The following is a 23784-nucleotide window of genomic DNA, read 5'->3' as shown; positions in this document are numbered from 1 at the left end:
ATTAAATGAATTTGAAAATAAACCAAATAATACAACGAGTTATAAAAGTCTAAAATTTAATGGACGGAGACAGTACAATAAAACTCATACATGCATTTGGTAAGGAAGACTAGTGGAAAATGTCCCTTCAAATTTGAAATTTCCTAAGAAGCATGTACTTGTACAGTGACTTGCGAAAGTATTCACCCCCTTGGCTTTTTACCTATTTTGCAACATTACAACCGGTGTTTAGATATTTTTGTAATCCGATTTGTGTTTGAAACATCAGCACTAAATAGACTAAGTTGGAGAACTGAAGTGAGAAAAATATAAGCAAAAATTTAAATTTATAGGATAAAGTAAATAAAAATTGCCATGTGCATATGTATTCATCACTTTAGCTATGAAGCCCCTAAAAAATTCTGGTGCCCACAATTACCTTTATAAGTCACATGCTCAGTGAAAGAAAGTCCACCTGTGTGCAATCTAAGTGTCCCGGGGTCTGTCAGTATATACACACCTTTTCTGAAAGGCCATAGAGGCTGCAACACCATTAAGCAAGAGGCACCACTAACCAGACAACACCATGAAGGCCAAGGAAATCTCCAAACAAGTCACAGATCTAGTTGTTGAGAAGTACCAGTCACGTTGGGTTCTAAAAAAATATCCCAATCTCTGATGATCCGCTGGAGCACCAACAAATCCATTATCATCAGATGGAAAAAACATGGTACCACAACAAACCTGCAGAGAGGGCCGCCCACCAAAACTCTCAGCCTGAGCAAGTAGGGCATTAATCAGAAAATAAGCACAAAGACGAAAGTTAACCCTGAAGGAGCTGCACAGTTCCCAAGCAGAGACTGGAGTATCTGTCCATACGACCATAATAGGCCGTACACTCCATAGAGCTGGCGTTTATGGAAGAGTGGCCAGTAAAAAAGCCTTTATTTACAGCCAAAAATTGAAAGCCTCGTTATATGTTTCCCAAAAAACATATGTGAGATTCCCCAAATGCATGGAAGAAGGTGTTGTGGTCAGAAGAGACCAAAATTGAACTTTTTTGGCCACCAAGGTAAATGCTATATAGGTCTGGTGCCAAACCAGCACAGCTCATCACCCCAAGAACACCGTCCCCACAGTGAAACATGATGGAGAGAGCATCATGCTGTAGGGATGTTGTTCAGCAGCAGGAGCAGAAAATGGTCTGAATTGAGGGGAGGATGGATGGTGAAAAATACAAGGATATTCTTGAGCAAAACCTGTTTCAGTCTGTCAGTGATTTGAGACTGAGACGAAGGTTCACCTTCCAACAAAACAATGACCCAAATCATACTGCTAAAGCAACTCTCGAGTGGTTTAAAGTGAAATGTATAAATGTATTAGAGTGGCTTAGCCAAAGCCCAGACCTTAATGTAATTGAGAATCTGTGGTCAGAACTGAAGATTGCTGTTTACCTGAGGAAAACATCTAATTTGAGGAGGAGCAGTTTTGCCTTGAGGAATGAGTAAAAATCTCGATGTCACAATGTGGAAAGCTCTTAGAGATTTATCGAAAGCAACTTACAGCTGTAATTACTACAAAAGTAGGCTGTATAAAGTACTGACTTTAGGGGGATGAATACTTATGCACACTGAACTTTTCAGTTATTTTGTCCTATTTGTTGTTTGTTTCACAAAAAGAAAACCGAATGTTGAGAGTTGTAGGCATGTTCTTTACATGAACTGAGGCAGACCCTCAAAAAAAGAAAAGTACCAAGGAGTGTGAATAATTTTGCTAGGTCAAACTTGTACTTGTTAATTAAATAGCAATAAGTGCTGCTGGCAGAAATATGTCTCAATGTCATGAACGATTTAATTTTATACAGTCGTTGGCTGACATTAATTGAAACACGTAGACTTTCAATAAATACTTGCTGTAAAATCACAGTACACATTGGGCATTTTGGCTAGATATCAGGAGTCATCTACGACTAATTATTGCAGTTTTTATTCTGACAATCTTATATTGAACTCCAATTTTTTTACACCTGGCATCTTTTGATTGTACTAGGTGTCCAGGGAATGTGGATAGACAGAACATGATGTCTGACTACAATTGTAGTGGCCATTTGAAATTGATATTTGCCTTCCATGTCAAGTTCCTAAATGGCAAGTAATGACTGAAAAGTTTTAAGATGGAGCAAAGTTGTGGAAAATAGTCTTCCCATCATCTTGATGTACACCTTATGATGCTTTGTTCTGGTAATCTCCAGAAAGAGATGTAAAATGCCACACAGAGAACTCTCCTTTTTAATATACCGTAATTAAATGTCGTAGATGAAGGATCATCGAGTTCTTGTATGGATTGTCACTGAGTGATCATTAAAAAAAGGCACAGGTTGTTTTGTCCAGTGTAGTTTGCGCATGATCAGGATCCCAATTGCATATTCTATGATCACAACATGGTTATCACCCATGTAGTCCCGTTATATAGCAGCATTGCAGGGATACTGTCATCTAGTGCTGAGTTTTTTAGACCATTTTTCTATGGAAGACAGGGCTGAAAGTGTATCCTTAGTCAGACATTACACACTTAGTCAACATGATTTGGTCCCTGAGACATAGTGTTTCAAAATGTATTAAAAGTTGAAATCTGAGGAAAAGGTCAGTGCAGATTCCAATAAGCAGCTCGCAATTAGTCGATCAGTTTAGGCTTAGCTCAGTAGCCTGCCGGATATCCTCCCTTTCTTGTGTCTGAAGCTGCAGACCATTTGCCCTTGGTCCGTACAATGGCCTGGACCACAGAACCAGATCTTTGTGAATAAACTACATTATGATGACGTTTCAGTAGCTCATTTGCTATACTCTGGAAAAAAAAGAAACATAAGACATATTTAACATATAAGACATTAAGAGCTATTCACACATTAAAAGTCCAAAAACATCTTATGATATGTGCACACAACATCTTCTCCAGGTGGGTGAAAGTGGCAGGGTGTCCTCAAGCCCCACTCTATTAGAATGGCTAAAAGTAATTCTAGAATTCTTTTCCATGATATTTTTACACACTGTTAATGCCTGTTTTTGTGTAATGACTGGTCAGTATTCTATATGAGGCATCCCCAAACTGTGACTTGGGAGCCACATGTAGCTTGCGGATCCATGGTGTGTGGTTCACGGCTATCTGCATTAGCACAAAGTCCATCAAACAGCTATGAAGAGCAGCTCTCCAGATGGTGACTTTTGGGAGTATCTCTACTCAGCAGATCTGGATGCACATACACTGCCTTTGAGGGTGGACAGATAAATTAAGAAAGTGCTGAGCTGGACATAAGATAATATTGCCAGATATAGGAGTTGCTTGAAGCTGGAAGCGATAGTGTGGTGGGTGTGCAAACATGTTGAATGGGGGTAGGTGGGAACCCTCAGTTGTTAGTATACTGCCCTGAGGTTCCTGCTGGAAAGATTTGGCTGTCATTACAATGATAATAGGGGCTCTTGGTGTTACTGCTGTGGGAGAGGCAGGAGCTGGATGTTACTACTCAGGTGGGCTCTGCATGTGGCTACTGACAATTTTTCAGAGCTGAATGTGGCCCCTGGGCTATTTTTATAGTTTGTTTTTTTGCTCCCCTTCTTCTAAGAGCTGTAACTTTTTTTATTTTTCTGTCACTCTTGCTTATAAAGGCTTATTTTTTGCAGTACGAGTTGTACTTTTAAATTATATACCATATAGTGTACTGCAAAATGGCAAAAAAAAATCCAAAGTGCGGAAAAATTGAAAAAACAAAAAGGGAAAATACACAATTGTTTTTGAGATTTTGTATTCACCGTGTACATTATATGGTAAATGTGATGTTTTTTGGTGATGCCTCATGTCGGTACGAGTTCATAGACACCAGACATGCCTAGGTTTACTGTTATCTAAGGAATTAAAAAAAAAAAATCACAAGAGTTCAAAAAAAGTGGCACACTTTTTGCGCCATTTTCTGAAATCTGTAGCATTCTCATTTTTCAGGATCTGGGGCTCAGTGACTGCTTATTTTTTGCGTCTCAAGCTGACATTTTTAACGGTACCATTTTTGCGCAGATGTTACATTTTGATCACCTGTTGCATTTTGCGTATAATTTGCGGCAACCATAAAACAATTTTGGAGTTTGGAATTTTTTTGCCGCTACACCGTTTACCGATCTGATAAATTGATTTTATATTTTGATAGATCGGGAACCCTTTAATTTTCAATGACGTGAATGGGGGGGGGGTGATTTAAACTTTTAGGTTTTTTATTTTTTAAAACTTTTTTTTAAACTTTTTGTTTCTATTTTTCTAGTCCCTCTAGGAGGCTATAAGGATCATCAGTCTGATCGCTTGTTCATTTCTGTAGATCACAGCTGCACAGCTCTGATCTGCTGAAATGCTGCTATCCTATTACAGGTGGCGCTCTGCTGGCAGTAAGAGAAAGTGAATCATGATAGCTACAGGAGTCATCACATGACCCTGTGCTACCATGGCAACCATCGGCCCCACGTGATTACGTCACGTGACTTCTGATGGCTGGCGGGTTAGTGCGTGCTTACCGCGGCGGACATTTATATTGCACTGTCCCATTTTGACAGCGCCAGCACCGCACATGTCAGCTGTTGAAATCAGCAGCAACAGTCTGTGATTCCCCCGACATGAGCCATGACGTACCCAGTACGCCATGTTTCTTGAAGAGCTTAAGGTCAGAAAGGTTGGGGATCACTGCTCCATACATATGAGCCCTCAGTGATATTATCATATTACAATATAATATATTTGTGATCATACAATAGCCATTCACCATACTGTACAGACATGTAAGTCTAGCAAATATTGTTAGCCTGGTTTTGATCTACTTCTATGCTGGCAATATAATATTATATGATACTATTGATTTGTAGGAGCTTTCTCCTGATTGTCTCTTTCCGGAGTCCACATGAATTCACAGATCAATCATTGATCTATTGCTCTTTTGTTTCATACTATATAGGTTCAAGCTATTTTGTTTTATATCTATTAAATATTTATATTTTATTTATGCTATGTGCTGTTGCTTTCTCTTTACCACTGTAGGTTTATATATTGTATTTATGGGAGATTAATAATATTATATAAGGAACGATTTATATTTTGGATAAGACATTAAGGGCAATTCATAAAACAAATATCCCCAAACACCTTAGGGTATGTGCATGTAAGAGGTGGTCATGTCCCTACACTGTTTCTACACTGTTTTATGCTATATGTTGTCTACCTGTACTGCGAAAGGTGTGTTTATACGAAGCATCTTGTATGGGGTGTTGATTGTTATAAGTTATATTGTTATAACTATTATATTGTGCATTAACATGAAAATGGTGCTAGCCGAGTGTAGGTTCCTGATATAGCAGAGCTGGGGCAGTTCATCAGCAGGCGCCACCTAGTGGATGGGCCTGTTCAGCGGTAGATTAGATATCAAATAGGACAGGGTTACGTAAAGATGGAGGTGGAGTAACAGGTGGCAAGAGGGTTGGCTAGTAACACAGGCCTCGTGGGGTGCCAGTTGTGGATAGGGTTAGAGTAAGAAAAGAAATCGCCACAGTGTCAGGGCCAGTCAGGCAGCCCGGAGGTAACCTGAAGAGTTCTGGAGCCTACAGCTCACCCCGGCGTGCTTAAAGAGTCGTACGGCTAAACAGGAGTCGGGGCCTAGAAGCAGACGAAGGTGTGAGGAAGATAGGGAATGGATACACAGACCCAGCAGCTTCAGGACAAGTTACAAGATATCGTGGGGACAGGTTGAGAAAGAGGACCCCAGAAACAGTAGAATCAGGACCGTGAGAAGTGAGGTCATATCTGTCATAACGGTGTGACAAATAAACTGAAGAAGTTTGGTTGACAAGTGACTTTCTGGTATTACGTGTGTTACTTTTTTGTCTATGACGGGGATCGGCAGCAGGGTGATGGACACCAGCCTGAAGAAAGTATTAAGGGTCATGAACCCCACCCAAAGTCACACCCGTAAACGGAGTTTCCTTTGTGAAGGAGCGCGGAGTCCGTAATGCCTAGTCTTCGTGACTTCTTTTATGCACACATTTTTTTTACAGCTGGGTGTAACCAATGATATTTTGAAGCTGAAATTGCTTCAGGAAACGTTGATTTTTTTCCCTTGATATATCATTTTGAGCAAAATTTCAGACGTTTCCTGCAGCTGCTTGCTTTTGAGCTTTCTTTTCAGTCATTTACTTTTTGTTTCATTAAGCATTGTGTAAAATGGAAGCATTTTTGGGTGGAAATGTTCCCAAAATACATTTACCAAGATCTGGTCAAAATGAAGTGTAAGAAACTACATAAAATATAAATGTATATTCTTACTACTATGGTATTGGTGCAATCCTGTTTTCACTATTCATTAGCCTACCTACAACCTATGCTGTACCTAAACCTGGGCAGTATTGTTCCACTAAATTTATCAGCATGTAATGTTACCGATGTGACTGAACAACAGATTGTATAATGCATACTAGTACAGTATGGTATAACCAGATACCCCGCCATCTCCTAATTGGTGACAAAGCCTGCTACTGGCTCTAATATATACAACTTGCATTATTTATAGTCAATGATTCATGCCAAGCGAGTTGCCAAAAGTCCTCATAGACATCACTGACCTTTTCTATTGTTTCCTCTACAGTAGTGTCATTAGGAAATAGTTGATTGTGCACCCGCGCCAGCTCCACCGAATTCTCCACATCATAGCCAAGCCATAGTGAGTTTATAATGACCTGCAAAAGAAAACAACATTTCACCACTTACTTGGTGATGAGTCATAGAATGGTAGAGTTGGAAGGGACCTCAATAGCCATCGGGTCCAACCCCCTGCGAGTGCAGGTTTTCCTAAATCATCCCAGCTATATATTTATCTAGTTTCCGTTTGAAGATTTCCATTGATGGAGAGCTCACCACCTCCCGTTGTAACCTGTTCCACTTTCTGTCTGCCCTCACTGTTAGAAAGTTTTCCTAATGTCTAATCTGAATCTCTTTCCTTTTACTTTCATCCCATTGCTTCTTGTACTTCCTTGTGCTAATGAGAATAGGGTAGTTCCCTCTGCACTGTGACTTCCTTTCAGATATTTGTAGACCGCTATTAACTCTCCTCTCAGCCTTCTCATTTGCAAACTAAACATCTCTAGTTCTTTTAACCAGTCTTCATATGACATGGTTTGCAGACCTTCTACCATCTTGATTGCTCTTCTCTGCACTTCCTCCAATGCATCAATGTATTTCTTGAATTGGGGTGCCCAATGATGACATTAGATAATTATCTTATCAATGAATATATGAACAAATGAAATCATTTCACACATGTAACATGCAATTGTCATACACACAGGGTAGTTTGTAAAAAAAAATGCATGTTAAATGTTAATTCCCCCACCGTTTCCAATTATGTCTTAGTCCATCAAACATCTTCCCATAACTCTTGGACGTTTGGGCGTACAATTAGGAGAAGGCAACAACTGAGCTTTCTGGCTAGACAAACTGAACAAAAATATAAATGCAACACTTTAGTTTTTGCTCCCATTTTTCATGAGCTGAACGCAAAGATCTAAGACTTTTTCTACATACACAAAAGAACCTTTTCTCTCAAATATTGCTCACATATTTGTCTAAATCTGTGTTAGTGAGCACATTCCTACAGTCAGCATGCCAATTTCACACTTCCTCAAAACCTTCGACATCTGTGGTATTATGCTGTGTGATAAAACTGCTCATTTTAGAGTAGCCTTTTATTGTGGCCAGCCTAAGGCACACCTGTGCAATAATCATGGTATGTAAACAGCACCTTGATTTGCCACAACTATGATGTGGATGGATTATCTTGGCAAAGGATCAGTGCTCACTAACAGATTTAGACAAATTTGTGAACATATTTGAGACAAAAAGGCCTTTTGGATACATAGATAGAAAAGTCTTAGATTTTGAGTTCAACACATGAAAAATGGGACCAAAAACCAAACCAAACCAAACCAAATCAAACCAAACCAATGGGACCAAAGAGTTGCATCTATATTTTTGTTCAGTATACAAAGAGCAGGATTGGCAAAGGTACAATGAATATTGGTGAACTACTTCCAAAAAGGTGATAAGGTTAAAGTATCTTAAAGGGAACCTGTCACCATTTTTTTGCCCTATAAGCTGCGGCCACCACCACCGGGCTCTTATATACAGCATTCTAACATGCTGTATATAGGAGCTCAGGCCGCTGTGAGAACATAAAAAACACTTTATAATACTCACCTAACGGTCGCGCAGTTGGCCATATGGGCGTCTCCGTTCTCCAGTGTCTCCTCTTTCGGCCATCTTCGTCCTTTTTCTGAAACCTGTGTGCATGACGCATCTACGTCATACACACTCGCCGGTCCTGCGGAGGCGCACTACAATACTTTGATCCCCCCTGCTCAGAGCAGATCAAAGTGCACCTGCTCAGGACCTGAATGCCGGTGAGTGTGTATGACGTCGGACACGTCATGCACCGCGGCTAGAGAAGGAGAACAAAGATGGCCGAAAGAGGAGGCGCCGGCACCGGACAACGGAGACGCCCATATGGCCAACCGTGCGATCATTAGGTAAGTATTATAAAGTGTTTTTTATGTTCTCACAGCAGCCTGGGCTCTTATATACAGCATGTTAGAATGCTGTATATAAGAGCCCGGTGGTGGTGGCCGCAGCTTATAGGGTAAAAAAGTGGTGACAGGTTCGCTTTAATGCTTAAAGGTGCCTATGCCCCTTAAGGTGGCTTTACACACTGCAACATCGCAAACAACATCGCTGTAACGTCACCGGTTTTGTGACGTTATAGCGACCTCCCAAGCGACATTGCAGTGTGTGAAACACATCAGCGACCTGGCCCCTTCTGTGAAGTTGCTGATCGTTACAAATCGTTCAGGACCATTCCTTGGTCCTTTGTTTCCCACTGTGCAGCAAAGTCTCAGTGTGTAAAGCGGACTTTACAACGACTTCGTTAGCAACTTCCCTTTCAAAAAGCTGCTTTACCTGCAACACACATCCGTTTAAAACGTGCGTGTTTGGTCCGTTTCCGTACATACCGGAGATACGACCAAACGTGCACATATGTTTTTTTATGTTTAAAGGCACACGTGCGTGTTATTTGATCTTCCGAGAAATGTCCGTGTGTGATGTAAAATGTCGTTACTACATGTCGGAAGACAGAGTAGCGGGATGAGAATGAACTCTGGTGAACTTCACCCGATTTCATTGTCATGCCGCGGCTCTGTCTGTGTGCCGTGTACTGATTAGCGGTCACCTGTGAAGGATTCACCGGTGACCGCTAATCCCCCGAGTGACTGAAGTGTCCCCCCTCTCTCATACTCACCGATCCCCAATCACCGGCGCTGCACGGCGTTCACACTGCTCCGGCGGCTTTTTCTAATTTGAAAAAGCCGGCCGCTCATTAAACAATCTCGTATTCCCTGCTTTCCCCGCCCACCGGCGCCTATGATTGGTTGCAGTGAGACACGCCCCCACGCTGAGTGACAGGTGTCTCACTGCACTCAATCACAGCAGCCGGTGGGCGTGTCACTATGGAGTATAGAAATAAATGAATAAATAATTAAAAAAAACGGCGTGCGGTTCCCCCCAAATTTAATACCAGCCAGATAAAGCCATACGGCTGAAGGCTGGTATTCTCAGGATGGGGAGCTCCACGTTATGGGGAGCCCCCCAGCCTAACAATATCAGTCAGCAGCCGCCCAGAATGGCCGCATACATTAGATGCGACTGTTCTGGGACAGTACCCGGCTCTTCCCGATTTGCCCTGGTGCGTTGGCAAATCAGGGTAATAAGGAGTTATTGGCAGCCCATAGCTGCCAATAAGTCCTAGATTAATCATGTCAGGCGTCTCCCCGAGATACCTTCCATGATTAATCTGTAAATTACAGTAAATAAACACACACAACTGAAAAATCCTTTATTAGAAATAAAAAACACAAACACATTCCCTGGTTCACCACTTTAATCAGCCCCAAAAAGCCCTCCATGTCCGGCGTACTCCAGGATGGTCCAGCGTCGCTTCCAGCTGTGCTGCATGGAGGTGACCGGAGCAGCAGAAGAAACCGCCGCTCCTGTCACCTCCACGCAGCAAATGAAGAAAGCCGCGTGATCGGCTGAGCTGTCACTGAGGTTACCTGGATCCAGCGGTGGATGCAGCGGTGGCCGCGAGTAACCTCAGTGACAGCTCAGCTGATCGCGATACTAACCTCAGTTGCTGCGTGGAGCTGACCGTAGCGGCGGTGAGTAGCGCGATCAGCTGAGCTGTCACTGAGGTTACCCGCGGCCACCGCTGCATCCACCGCTGGATCCAGGTAACCTCAGTGACAGCTCAGCCGATCACGCGGCTCTCTTCATTTGCTGCGTGGAGGTGACAGGAGCGGCGGTTTCTTCTGCTGCTCCGCTCACCTCCATGCAGCACAGCTGGAAGCGACGTTGGACCATCCTGGAGTACGCCGGACATGGAGGGCTTTTTGGGGCTGATTAAAGTGGTGAACCAGGGAATGTGTTTGTGTTTTTTATTTCTAATAAAGGATTTTTCAGTTGTGTGTGTTTATTTACTGTAATTTACAGATTAATCATGGAAGGTATCTCGGGGAGACGCCTGACATGATTAATCTAGGACTTATTGGCAGCTATGGGCTGCCAATAACTCCTTATTACCCTGATTTGCCAACGCACCAGGGCAAATCGGGAAGAGCCGAGTACTGTCCCAGAACAGTCGCATCTAATGTATGCGGCCATTCTGGGCGGCTGCTGACTGATATTGTTAGGCTGGGGGGCTCCCCATAACGTGGAGCTCCCCATCCTGAGAATACCAGCCTTCAGCCGTATGGCTTTATCTGGCTGGTATTAAATTGGGGGGGAACCGCACGCTGTTTTTTTTAATTATTCATTTATTTCTATACTCCATAGTGACACGCCCACCGCCTGCTGTGATTGGGTGCAGTGAGACACCTGTCACTCAGCGTGGGGGTGTGTCTCACTGAAACCAATCATAGGCGCCGGTGGGCGGGGAAAGCAGGGAATACGAGATTGTTTAATGAGCGGCCGGCTTTTTCAAATTAGAAAAAGCCGCCAGAGCAGTGTGAATGCCGTGCAGCGCCGGTGATCGGGGATCGGTGAGTATGAGAGAGGGCTGCTCACTTCAGTCACTCGGGGGATTAGCGGTCACCGGTGAATCCTTCACAGGTGACCGCTAATCAGTACACGGCACACAGACAGAGCCGCGGCATAACAATGAAGTCGGGTGAAGTTCACCAGAGTTCATTCTCATCGCGCTACTCTGTCTGCTGTCTGCCGACAGTTTTCACGGATGTGTGTTTTAGGTCTGACAATGTCCCCAATGACTAGCTAGGTCGTTCTGCAGGTCCGGATCGCTGTTGCGTCGTTGGCCAGGTCTGCCTGTTTGACAGCTCACCAGAGACTTTGTAGCGATCCCGGCCAGGTTGGGATCGCTGGTGGGATCGCTAGAAAGTCTCAGTGTGTAAAGGGGCCTTTAGAGAGCTGTAAAATGAACGGCAGGCGGCTTATCTTCACTGGGAACAAAAAAGAAAGGGTCTTTTAACTTAAATTTATTGACCCTTCTCTCCTAGGACATCATCTGTCCCTTAGGGGTGCTTCACACACAGCGAGATCGCTGCCGAGATCGCTGCTGAGTCACGCTTTTTGTGACGCAGCAGTGACCTCATTAGCGATCTCGCTGTGTGTGACACTGAGCAGCGATCTGGCTGCGAGATCGCTGCTCGTTACACACGGCCATGGTTCGTTTTCTTCAAAGGCGCTCTCCCGCTGTGACACACAGATCGCTGTGTGTGACAGCGAGAGAGCGACAAATGAAGCGAGCAGGGAGCAGGAGCCGGCGTCTGGCAGCTGCGGAGGCTGGTAACTAAGATAAACATCGGGTAACCAAGGTGGTTACCCGATATTTACCTTAGTTACCAGCCTCCGCAGCTCTCACGCTGCCTGTGCTGCCGGCTCCGGCTCTCTGCACATGTAGCTGCTGTACACATCGGGTTAATTAACCCGATGTGTACTGTAGCTAGGAGAGCAAGGAGCCAGCGCTCAGTGTGCGCGGCTCCCTGCTCCCTGCACACACAGCTAAGCGGTGTGCGCTGGTAACTAATGTAAACGCTTGCACGTCGCTGCTGGCTGGGGGCTGTTCACTGGTCGCTGGTGAGATCTGCCTGTTTGACAGCTCACCAGCGACCATGTAGCGATGCAGCAGCGATCCTGACCAGGTCAGATCGCTGGTCGGATCGCTGCTGCATCGCTAAAGTGTGAAGGTACCCTTACAGATTGGATGTTCATCTGGTCTCCCACAGGTTTTGATAACATTGATTTAATGTATAAGGGGAATTTTATTTTTTTCCTAATTTTAGTCATTCTCCTCATCTCACTTTCTTACCAGTGCTGTTGCGGTGGTGATTTTAGTCCCTCCAGAAGCTCCAACCACCATATGTACCTTATTGTCCTTACCCAATAAGACTGTTGGACACATCGAGGACTGGGGTCTTTTACCTGCAAAAGTTTTAACAGTGAAGACCTCCAATATTTTATCTAATCCATATTTTTTAATTGAAATTGTTTTAAGTACTAAGATACCTGGTCTGATAAAATTTGCTGGCGATGGTGGAATACCAAACGCATTAATTATCAACGGTGAGCTAAAATCATCCATTTCATCATTGAATATGATTCCAGTTACATTGGAGCGAACTTTAGATCCAAAGCTGGAACAAGAAAAATATTTAAATATTTCAATCAAAAAATTAGTATGGATAAGGTACATATATTATTCCTAAAAATGTCTAATGTATATAATACCAGATTTTAAAGAAGGTGCAGTGGTTCTGTGACTAGCATCATGCATGAACCGGAGTCATTTGTTTAGCTCCCATAAAAGACAGCATCTACATGGAGTTTGTATGTTCTCTCCGTGTTTGCTTGTTTTTTTTTTCAGTTCTCCAGATAATAATAATAATAATAATAAAAAAAGTGATTACTGCAACTACCTAAATAAGATAGCTTTTAAAAAGGAGGAAAGAAAGCTCACACGCCAATATTGTTCAGGGTACACCAGAAAGTTGATGAATGGTTGTGAATTCCTGCTGGTGACGCTCAGCTAATGTGGAGCCATTGAAAAAAAAGGATTTTCTTGCACTTTCAGCCATAAAATAAAACTTATTAGAAATTAATTTAAAAAGAGGTGATCATGAGGATGAACCTTATGCGTTTCTGGAGTATAATATCATATACACCAAATAATTGGAACTCTGCTTTAAGCTATGAATAACCAATGACAATGATGATCACAAATACAATTAAATATGTGCAGTTTAATTGTGCTAACGTGTAATAATTTGCAACTGAAAGTGAAAACTGCATTAAGCAAAACTACATAATCTTAAAAAAGTATGTGTGTGCGCATATTTATATATATATATATATATATATATATACACATACATACATACATACATACATACACATATATATATATATATATATACACATTATATATACACATATACACACACACACATTTTATATATATATATATATATATATATATATATATATATATATATATATATATATATATATATATATATATATATATATATATATATAGTTAAAAGGTGGCCCGATTCTAACGCATCGAGTATTCTAGAATTTATTGTGTAGTTAATGTATGATTTTTGTTATATATATAGATGTTGTTGTGTGTAGTTGCCAAGTGTTTGTGTAGGGGCTGTAAATGTTCTGGGTGTTGTCTGGGTGGGGGTCTGTGAGAGCGGTGTTGTTTGTGTGGAGCGCTGTGTGTTTGTTGTGTTGTTTGTGGAGCGCTGTGTGTCTGCAGTGTTGTCTGTGTGTGGTGCTGTGTGTGTTGTGTGGTTTGTGTTGGTGTGGGGTGCGTGTGTGTGTTTTGGGGGATGTAAGTTTTGTGCAATGTGTGTGTGTTGCGCGGTATGTGCGTATAATTGTGTATGCTGCGGTGTTTGTGTGTTGGGTGTTGTGTGTGTGCGGCGTTGTCTGTGTGTGTGGGTGTCTGTGTAGGGCGGTGTTTGTGGTTCCCAGTGTGTGTGTTGTGTGTTGTGCGGTGCGCGTGTGGCAGTGTGTGTGTGTGTTTTGGGGGGAGGTGTGCACCCCCATCATGCTCCATCCCCCATGCTGCGCACCCCCAATCGTGCTACATCCCCCATGCTGCGCACCCCCCATCGTGCTCCATCCCCCATGCTGCGCACCCCCCATCGTGCTCCATCCCCCATGCTGCGCACTCCCCATCGTACTCCATCCCCCATGCTGCGTACTCCCCATCCCCATGCTGCGCACTCCCCATCGTGCTCCATCCTCCATGCTGCGCACTCCCCATCGTGCTCCACAGTCACACACCACAGTATACACGCACACATCTGATCGCATACACTCACACCCCACTTCTGCCTGTGCCCTCCGGTGGGCGGTCCCAGCAGCTGTGCTGCACGCAGTGCTCCTCTGCCTTCTGCCGACACGCACACATCTGATCGCATACACGCACACATCCGATCGCATACACGCACGCACACGATCGCATACACACACACACATTGACGATATCGCACATACGCGCTCACACTCACAACATCCGGAGATACCACATGCTTCCGGCCATGTGACCCTCCGGCAGGTCCTGGAAGGTCACTGCACGCACAGTATCGCCGCCGAGAAGCAAGGGATATCACTGGATGTTGTGAGTGTGTGGATGCGATCTGATGTGTGTGTGAGGTGTGTGTGAGAGTGAGTGTGATCTGATGTGTGTGTGTGTGTGTGTGTATCTGTTCTTATGTGTGTGCGTGTGTGTGGGCGTGCGTGTGTTCCGCCGCTGCAGGACCTTGATACGCTCACCTGCTCCCGGTCGGCTTCTGGTGAGTATGAGCGGGGGTCTTCTTTCTTCTGTCTTCTCTCTTCTGCACATGTGTACCGGGAGCCGGTGTACGCTGGTAACCATGCTACACAATATTACCCGATGTGTACCATGGTTACCAGCGTACCCCGCCCCCCGCACGCACGGGAGCCCACACCAGCGTACGCCGGCAACCCCAGCAATGCGAGGGTATGTGTCGGCTGGGTTGCCGGCGTACGCTGGTGTGGGCTCCCGGGGGTACAGCACTCACCTAGGAGTCGGGGCTCCATGTCGGTTCGGGGAATGCGTGCGGGGGGCGGGGCCAGGGCGAGCGTGCAATGCGTGAGGGGGGCGGGGCGTGGCCGAGTTGCCAATGCGTGCAGGGGGCCGGGGCGAGAGGCCAATCCGTGTGGGGGGTGGAGCCTGGGCGAGCAGCCAATCCGTGCGGGGGGGGTGGAGCCGAGGCGAGCGGCCAATGAGACGCTTGTCGCGGTAACGACAGAATTTTGGAGCAAGACAGACAGACAGACAGAATAAGGCAATTAGATATATATCTATCTATATCTATCTATAGCTATCTATATATATATATATATATATATATATATAAAATATATACAGTGCTGGCCAAAAGTATTGGCACCCCTGCAATTCTGTCAGATAATACTCCGTTTCTTCTTGAAAATGATTGCAATCACAAATTCTTTGGGATTATTATCTTCATTTCATTTGTCTTCAATGAAAAATAAATAAATAAATAGTCATGAAGCCAAATTGGATATAATTCCACATCAATCATAAAAAAGGGGGTGGACAAAAGTATTGGCACTGATTGAAAAATCATGTGATGCTTCTCTAATTTGTGTAATTAACAGCACCTGTAACTTACCTGTGGCACCTAACAGGTGTTGGCAATAACTAAATCACACTTGCAGCCAGTTGACATGGATTAAAGTTGACTCAACCTCTGTCCTGTGTCCTTGTGTGTACCACATTGAGCATGGAAAAAAGAAAGAAGACAAAAGAACTGTCTGAGGACTTGAGAATCCAAATTGTGAGGAAGCATGAGCAATCTCACGGCTACAAGTCCATCTCCAAAGACCTGAAAGTTCCTGTGTCTACGGTGCGCAATGTCATCAAGAAGTTTAAAGCCCATGGCACTGTGGCTAACCTCCCTAGATGTGGAACGAAAAGAAAAATTGACGAGAGATTTCAACGCAAGATTGTGCGGATGGTAGATAAAGAACCTCGACTAACATCCAAACAAGTTCAAGCTGCCCTGCAGTCCAAGGGTACAACATTGTCAACCCGTACTATCCGTCGGCGTCTGAACGAAAAGAGACTATATGGTAGGATAACCAGGAAGACCCCACTTCTTACCCAGAGACATAAAAAAGCCAGGCTGGAGTTTGCCAAAACATACCTGAGAAAGCCTAAAACGTTTTGGAAGAATGTTCTCTGGTCAGATGAGACAAAAGTAGAGCTTTTTGGGAAAAGCCATCAACATAGAGTTTACAGGAAAAAAAAGAAGGGAATTTTGTTTACTTACCGTAAATTCCTTTTCTTCTAGCTCCAATTGGGAGACCCAGACAGTGGGTGTATAGCTACTGCCTCTGGAGGCCGCACAAAGAACTACACTTAAAAGTGTAAGGCCCCTCCCCTTCTGGCTATACACCCTCCCGTAGGAGTACGGATTCCTCAGTTTTAGTACCAAAGCAAGAAGGAGGAAAATATAACAGTTTCAAAAACAAATTCAATCCGATAACAAGATCGGAGAACTTAAGAAACAACATGAACAACATGTGCACCCGAAAAACGAAACCCTAAGAACAAATAGGGCGGGTGCTGGGTCTCCCAATTGGAGCTAGAAGAAAAGGAATTTACGGTAAGTAAACAAAATTCCCTTCTTCTTTTTCGCTCCTAATTGGGAGACCCAGACAGTGGGACGTCCAAAAGCAGTCCCTGGGTGGGTAAAAAGATACCACATGAACGGGCTGTCAGACAGCCTCTTCCTACAGGTGGGCCACCGCCGCCTGAAGGACCTGTCTACCTAGGCTGGCATCTGCCGAAGCGTAGGTATGCACTTGATAGTGTTTGGTAAACGTGTGCAGACTCGACCAGGTAGCCGCCTGGCACACTTGCTGAGCCGTAGCCTGATGCCGCAATGCCCAGGACGCACCCACGGCTCTGGTAGAATGGGCCTTCAGTCCAGATGGAATCGGAAGCCCAGCAGAACGGTATGTGTGAAGAATTGGTTCCTTGATCCACCGCGCCAGGGTGGATTTGGAAGCTTGCGATCCCTTATGCTGACCAGCGACTAGGACAAAGAGCGCATCAGAACGGCGTAGAGACGCCGTGCGAGAAATGTAAATCCTGAGTGCTCTCACCAGGTCCAACAGATGTAAACCCTTTTCAAATTGGTGAACTGGATGCGGACACAAAGATGGCAAAGTGATATCCTGATTGAGATGAAAGGAAGAAACCTCCTTGGGAGAAAACTCTGGAATTGGACGCAGTACTACCTTGTCTTGGTGAAACACCAGGAAGGGAGATTTGCAAGATAACGCCGCTAGCTCGGACACTCTTCGAAGAGACGTGACCGCCACAAGAAAAACTACCTTTTGTGAAAGCCGAGAAAGGGAAACCTCTTTCAAAGGCTCGAAAGGCGGCTTCTGGAGAGCAATGAGAACCTTGTTCAGATCCCAGGGTTCCAATGGCCGTCTGTAAGGAGGAACGATATGACGAACTCCTTGGAGAAACGTGCGTACTTTAGAAAGCCGTGCCAAGCGCTTCTGAAAGAATACGGATAGCGCGGAGACTTGACCCTTAAGAGAGTTAAGCGACAAACCTTTTTCCAACCCAGACTGCAGGAAGGAAAGAAAAATTGGCAATGCAAATGGCCAGGGAGAAAACCCTTGAGCCAAGCACCACGCTAAGAATATCTTCCACGTCCTGTGATAGATCTTAGCTGAGGATGGTTTTCTAGCCTGTCTCATTGTGGCAACAACTTCATGAGATAAACCTGAGGCCGCTAGGATCCAGGACTCAATGGCCACACAGTCAGGTTCAGGGCCGCAGAATTCAGATGGAAAAACGGCCCTTGAGACAGCAAATCTGGACGGTCTGGTAGTGTCCACGGTTGGCCTACCGTGAGATGCCACAGATCCGGGTACCAAGACCTTCTTGGCCAATCTGGAGCGACGAGTATGGCTCGATGGCAGTCGGACCTGATTTTCCGGAGAACTCTGGGTAACAATGCTAGAGGTGGGAACACATAGGGGAGTCGGAATTGCGACCAATCCTGAACCAAGGCGTCTGCCGCCAGTGCTCGGTGATCGTGAGACCGTGCCATGAAAACTGGGACCTTGTTGTTGTGCCGTGACGCCATCAGATCGACGTCCGGCGTCCCCCAGCGGCAACAGATCTGCTGAAACACGTCCGGGTGAAGGGACCATTCTCCTGCGTCCATGCCCTGGCGACTGAGAAAGTCTGCTTCCCAGTTTTCCACGCCTGGGATGTGAACTGCGGATATGGTGGACGCTCTGCTTTCCACCCACGTCAAAATCCACTGGACTTCTTGAAAAGCTTGGCGACTGCGTGTTCCCCCTTGGTGGTTGATGTACGCCACCGCCGTGGAATTGTCCGACTGAATCCGAATCTGCTTGCCTTCCAGCCATTGTTGGAAGGCTCGCAGGGCAAGATAGATTGCTCTGATTTCCAGAACATTGATCTGCAGGGTGGACTCTTCCTGAGTCCACGTCCCCTGAGCCCTGTGGTGGAGAAACACCGCTCCCCACCCTGATAGGCTCGCATCCGTCGTGACCACTGCCCAGGACGGGGGAAGGAACGACTTTCCCTGTGACAATGAGGTGGGGAGAAGCCACCAACGCAGAGAGTCCTTGGCAGTCTGAGAGAGGGAGACAGTCCTGTCGAGGGACGTCGATTTCCCATCCCATTGGCGTAGAATGTCCCATTGTAGAGGGCGCAGATGAAACTGCGCGAACGGGACTGCCTCCATTGCTGCTACCATCTTTCCTAGGAAATGCATGAGGCGCCTCAGTGAGTGCGACTGGCTCTGAAGGAGAGATTGCACTCCAGTCCGTAGCGAGCACTGCTTGTCCAGTGGAAGCTTCACTATCGCTGAGAGAGTATGGAACTCCATGCCAAGATAAGTCAGAGATTGGGTCGGGGTTAGATGAGACTTTGGAAAGTTGATAATCCACCCGAAACTCTGGAGAGTGTCTAGTGCCACCTTCAGACTGTGCTGGCATGCCTCTTGAGAGGGTGCCTTTATAAGCAGGTCGTCTAGATACGGGATGACCGAGTGACCCTGCGAGTGCAGAACAGCTACTACTGCTGCCATGACTTTGGTGAAGACCCGGGGGGCTGTTGCCAGACCGAAAGGTAACGCTACGAACTGCAGGTGTTCGTCGTGTATGACGAAGCGTAGGAAACGCTGATGCTCTGGTGCAATCGGCACGTGGAGATACGCATCTTTGATATCTATTGATGCTAGAAAATCTCCTTGAGACATTGAGGCTATGACGGAGCGTAGGGATTCCATCCGGAACCTCCTGACTTTTACGTGTCTGTTGAGCAACTTTAGATCCAGGACGGGTCGATACGATCCGTCCTTTTTTGGGACCACAAACAGATTGGAGTAAAAACCGTGACCTTGTTCCTGAAGAGGGACGGAGGTCACCACTCCTTCCGCCTTTAGAGCGGCCACCGCCTGCAACAGAGCATCGGCTCGGTCTGGTGGTGGAGAAGTTCTGAAGAAACGAGTTGGCGGACGAGAACTGAACTCTATCCTGTACCCGTGAGACAGAATATCCCTCACCCAACGGTCTTTGACGCGTGACAGCCAAATGTCGCCAAAGTGGGAAAGCCTCCCACCGACCGCGGGTGTGGGAATCGGAGACTGCAAGTCAGGAGGACGCCGTCTTGGCAACGGTTCCTCCGGCTGTCCTTTTTGGGCGTGACTGAGACCTCCAAGAATCTGAGCGTCTCTGGTCTTTTTGAGTCTTTTTTGACGAGGCGAATTGGGACCTGCCCGGTCCTCGAAAGGACCGATAACCAGACTGACCCTTCCTCTGTTGGGGTTTGTTTTGTCTGTGTTGCGGTAAGGATGAGTCCTTACCCTTGGAGTGTTTGATGATTTCATCCAAACGCTCTCCAAACAATCGGTCACGAGAAAAAGGCAAATTGGTTAAGCACTTCTTGGAATGAGAATCTGCTTTCCAATGTCTCAACCACAGGGCCCTACGCAAAACAACGGAGTTGGCTGACGCCACTGCCGTGCGGCTTGTAGCGTCAAGAACAGCATTAATCGCGTACGACGCGAATGCCGCCATTTGCGAGGTCAATGGTGCTACCTGCGGGGCAAATGCACGTGTGACTGAGTCGACTTGCGCAAGCCCGGCTGAGATAGCTTGGAGTGCCCATACGGCCGCAAAAGATGGCGCTAACGACGCTCCAATCGCTTCATAGATGGATTTCAGCCAGAGCTCCATCTGCCTGTCAGTGGCATCTTTAAGTGCCGCTCCATCTTCAACTGCAACCAAGGATCTAGCTGCAAGCCTGGAAATTGGAGGATCCACTTTTGGACACTGGGTCCAACCCTTGACCACCTCAGGGGGAAAAGGATAGCGTGTATCTTTAAGCAGTTTAGAAAAACGCCTTTCAGGATAAGCGTGGGGTTTCTGGATTGCGTCTCTAAAGTCAGCGTGGTCCAGAAAAGTGCTTAATGTACGCTTAGGGTATCTGAAATGGATTCTCTCGTGCTGCGAAGCTGACTCCTCTACAAGAGGAGCTGGTGGGGAAATATTTAACATCTTATTGATGTTAAATATAAGATCATTAACTATGGCGTCGCCATCTGGTGTATCTAGATTGAGAGCGGTCCCAGGATCAGAATCCTGATCAGTTACGTCCGCCTCATCACCCATAGATTCATCTCGCTGGGATCCTGACCATTGAGATGAATGTGAAGGCCCGTCATAGCGAGCCCGCTTAGGCTGCCCGGGGCCATCGTCCGAGTCAGAGTCTTCACCCTGAGGTGTATGTGCCCGTCCCGGAGCTTGGAGGTAATTCAGCTGAGGGGGACCAGGGGGCAATGATTGCACAGTGTCCGTGGCCTGAAGTACAGGCCTAGCTCGCAATGTGTCAAGAATTTGTGACATAGTGAGAGACATTCTGTCAGCAAAAGCTGCAAACTCAGTTCCTGTCACCTGGACAGCATTCACAGGTGGTACACCCTGGGTCACGTCCAGCAGAGGTCCCGACTGTGCAAGCGCCGCAGGGGCCGAGCACTGCACACAATGGGGGTCCGTGGAGCCTGCCGGTAGAAAAGTCCCACATGCGGTGCAGGAAGCATATAATGTCTGTGCCTTGGCACCCTTGCGTTTTACGGACGACATGCTGCTGGCTCTCTGCAATGTGAGAGAGTCTATAGCCAAAGGGCGACCAGCGCCATGCAATACAAAGTATTTGTAGAAACAAAATACTAAGAATACTACTGGCACAAGAGGGGGTGAGCCCTGAGGGCTGCTTACCGCCCGCTGAATAGCGGGTAAGAGGCGCAGAATTCCTTGTCTGGGTCTCCCCGGCTCCCCTCTGCAGCTCAGCGTGTCAGCAGGAATGGCTGCCGGCGTCTGTGGAGAGGGGCGGTCCGTGGGAGTTCCTAAACAAAAGTGCGGGAAACAGTGTCCCCTCTGTGCCGATTGTGAGGGCTGGAGTATGTAAAAACGACTCCAGCCCTCGGCGCTGATGCACTGACCAGCGTCCCGCCCCTCTCCTGACTGGCAGGTCTGGGGGCGGGAACGAACGGAAGCAGGCCGCAAAAGCCGGGGACTCGAGTTATCAGCGCGGCCGCCGTAAAAGCGCGGCCCGCGCTGAAGTCCCCGGCGCACCACAAGTGCCAGCCGCGCCGCAGTCCCAGCGGCCGGCGCGACCGATTCCCAGAAGTGTGCCTGCTTCAGCGAAGCTGAATGAGGCCATGGCACAAGCGCCGCAGCGCTGATGTCCCCGGCGCACTACAACACCCAGCATGCTGCGGTGTGAGCGCCAAATGCACGGGGACACAGAGTACCTTGAGGAAGCAGGGCCATGTCCCTGATGTACTCCGCTCCATCCAGCATCTTCTCCAGGGGCTGTAGATGGAGCACGGTCTCAGTGCCTGGAGACCAGTAAATCCCACTTCACCCAGAGCCCTGTAAAAAGGGATGGGGAAGGAATCAGCATGTGGGCTCCTGCCGCCGTACCCGCAATGGGTACCTCAACCTTACAAACACCTCCGACATACAGTGGGGTGAGAAGGGAGCATGCTGGGAGCCCTGTATGGGCCCTCTTTTCTTCCATCCGACATAGTCAGCAGCTGCTGCTGACTAAAAACAATGGAGCTATGCGTGCGTGTCTGACCTCCTGCGCACAAAGCTAAAACTGAGGAATCCGTACTCCTACGGGAGGGTGTATAGCCAGAAGGGGAGGGGCCTTACACTTTTAAGTGTAGTTCTTTGTGCGGCCTCCAGAGGCAGTAGCTATACACCCACTGTCTGGGTCTCCCAATTAGGAGCGAAAAAGAAAGAGGCATTCAAAGAAAAGAACACGGTCCCTACAGTCAAACATGGCGGAGTTTCCCTGATGTTTTGGGGTTGCTTTGCTGCCTCAGGCACTGGACTGCTTGACCGTGTGCATGGCATTATGAAGTCTGAAGACTACCAACAAATTTTGCAGCATAATGTAGGGCCCAGTGTGAGAAAGCTGGGTCTTCCTCAGAGGTCATGGGTTGGAAGACCCAAAACAATGACCCAAAACACACTTCAAAAAGCACTAGAAAATGGTTTGATAGAAAGCACTGGAGACTACTAAAGTGGCCAGCAATGAGTCCAGACCTGAATCCCATAGAACACCTGTGGAGAGATCTCAAAATGGCAGTTTGGAGAAGGCACCCTTCAAATCTCAGGGACCTGGAGCAGTTTGCCAAAGAAGAATGGTCTAAAATTCCAGCAGAGCATTGTAAGAAACTCATTGATGGTTACCGGAAGCAGTTGTTCACAGTTATTCTGGCTAAAGGTGCCAATACTTTTGTCTGGCCCATTTTTGGAGTTTTGTGGGAAATGATCAATGATTTGATTTTTGTTTCATTCTCTTTTGTGTTTTTTCATTGCAAGCAAAATAAATGAAGATAATAACACCAAAGAATTTGTGATTGCAATCATTTTCAAGAAAAAACTGAGTATTCAGAGACAGACTGGGAAAGAGACAGATGGGGAAAGAAACAGAGATAGAGACAGACAGACAGGCAGACGGGGAAAGAGACAGACGGAGCACATTACTTGGCCAATTTAGTTAAATCTGTGTGGAATATCTGTGGTGTTGAAATATATGTTGTGAAATGCTTCTATTAGCTGGGTGTGGCGGGGGGTGAGAGCGGTGTTGTTTGTGTTTGTGTGTTGCGTTGTGTGTCGTTATTTGTGGAGCGCTGTGTGTCTGTATCGTTGTGTATGTGTGTGTGTATGTGTGTTGCGCGGTTTGTGTGGGTGTGGGGTGTGTGTGTTTTGGGGGGAGGTATGTTTTGTGCAATGTGTGTGTTGTGCGGTATGTGCGTATATTTGTGTGTGCCGCGGTGTTTGTGTGTTGGGTGTTGTGTGTGTGCGGCGTTGTCTGTGTGTGTGGGTGTCTGTGTAGGGCAGTGTTTGTGGTTCCCAGTGTGTGTGTGGTGTGTTGTGCAGTGCGTGTGTGGCAGAGTGTGTGTGTGTGTGTGTGTGTGTGTGTGTTTTGGGGGGAGGTGTGCACCCCCCATCGTGCTCCATCCCCCATGCTGCGTACCCCCCCATCGTGCTCCATCCCCACTCCCCATTGTGCTCCATCCCCCA

The 23784-nt window shown here is 46.4% G+C and overlaps 1 protein-coding gene across 1 annotated transcript in view; it reads right to left on the bottom strand.

Annotated features, from left to right (window-relative positions):
• Nucleotides 1-45: 45 nt before the first annotated feature.
• GGT1 (gamma-glutamyltransferase 1) overlaps nucleotides 46-23784 on the bottom strand; it is a 259711-nt gene continuing 235972 nt past the window's right edge. Inside the window, exons 10-13 of the mRNA XM_075320874.1 lie at nucleotides 12628-12755; nucleotides 12431-12543; nucleotides 6624-6737; nucleotides 46-2823 (exon numbers count right to left, since the gene is read on the bottom strand). Coding sequence (XP_075176989.1) covers nucleotides 2677-2823; nucleotides 6624-6737; nucleotides 12431-12543; nucleotides 12628-12755 — 502 coding nt within the window. The 3' untranslated portion in view covers nucleotides 46-2676. The remainder of the gene's footprint in view (nucleotides 2824-6623; nucleotides 6738-12430; nucleotides 12544-12627; nucleotides 12756-23784) is intronic.

The sequence above is a fragment of the Anomaloglossus baeobatrachus genome, chromosome 1 (genome assembly GCF_048569485.1).
Source record: "Anomaloglossus baeobatrachus isolate aAnoBae1 chromosome 1, aAnoBae1.hap1, whole genome shotgun sequence".
In the NCBI taxonomy this organism is placed as follows: Eukaryota; Metazoa; Chordata; class Amphibia; order Anura; family Aromobatidae; genus Anomaloglossus; species Anomaloglossus baeobatrachus.
The sequence above is the reverse complement of the archived record's forward strand: the minus strand, read 5'-3'. Positions and strand labels throughout refer to the sequence as shown.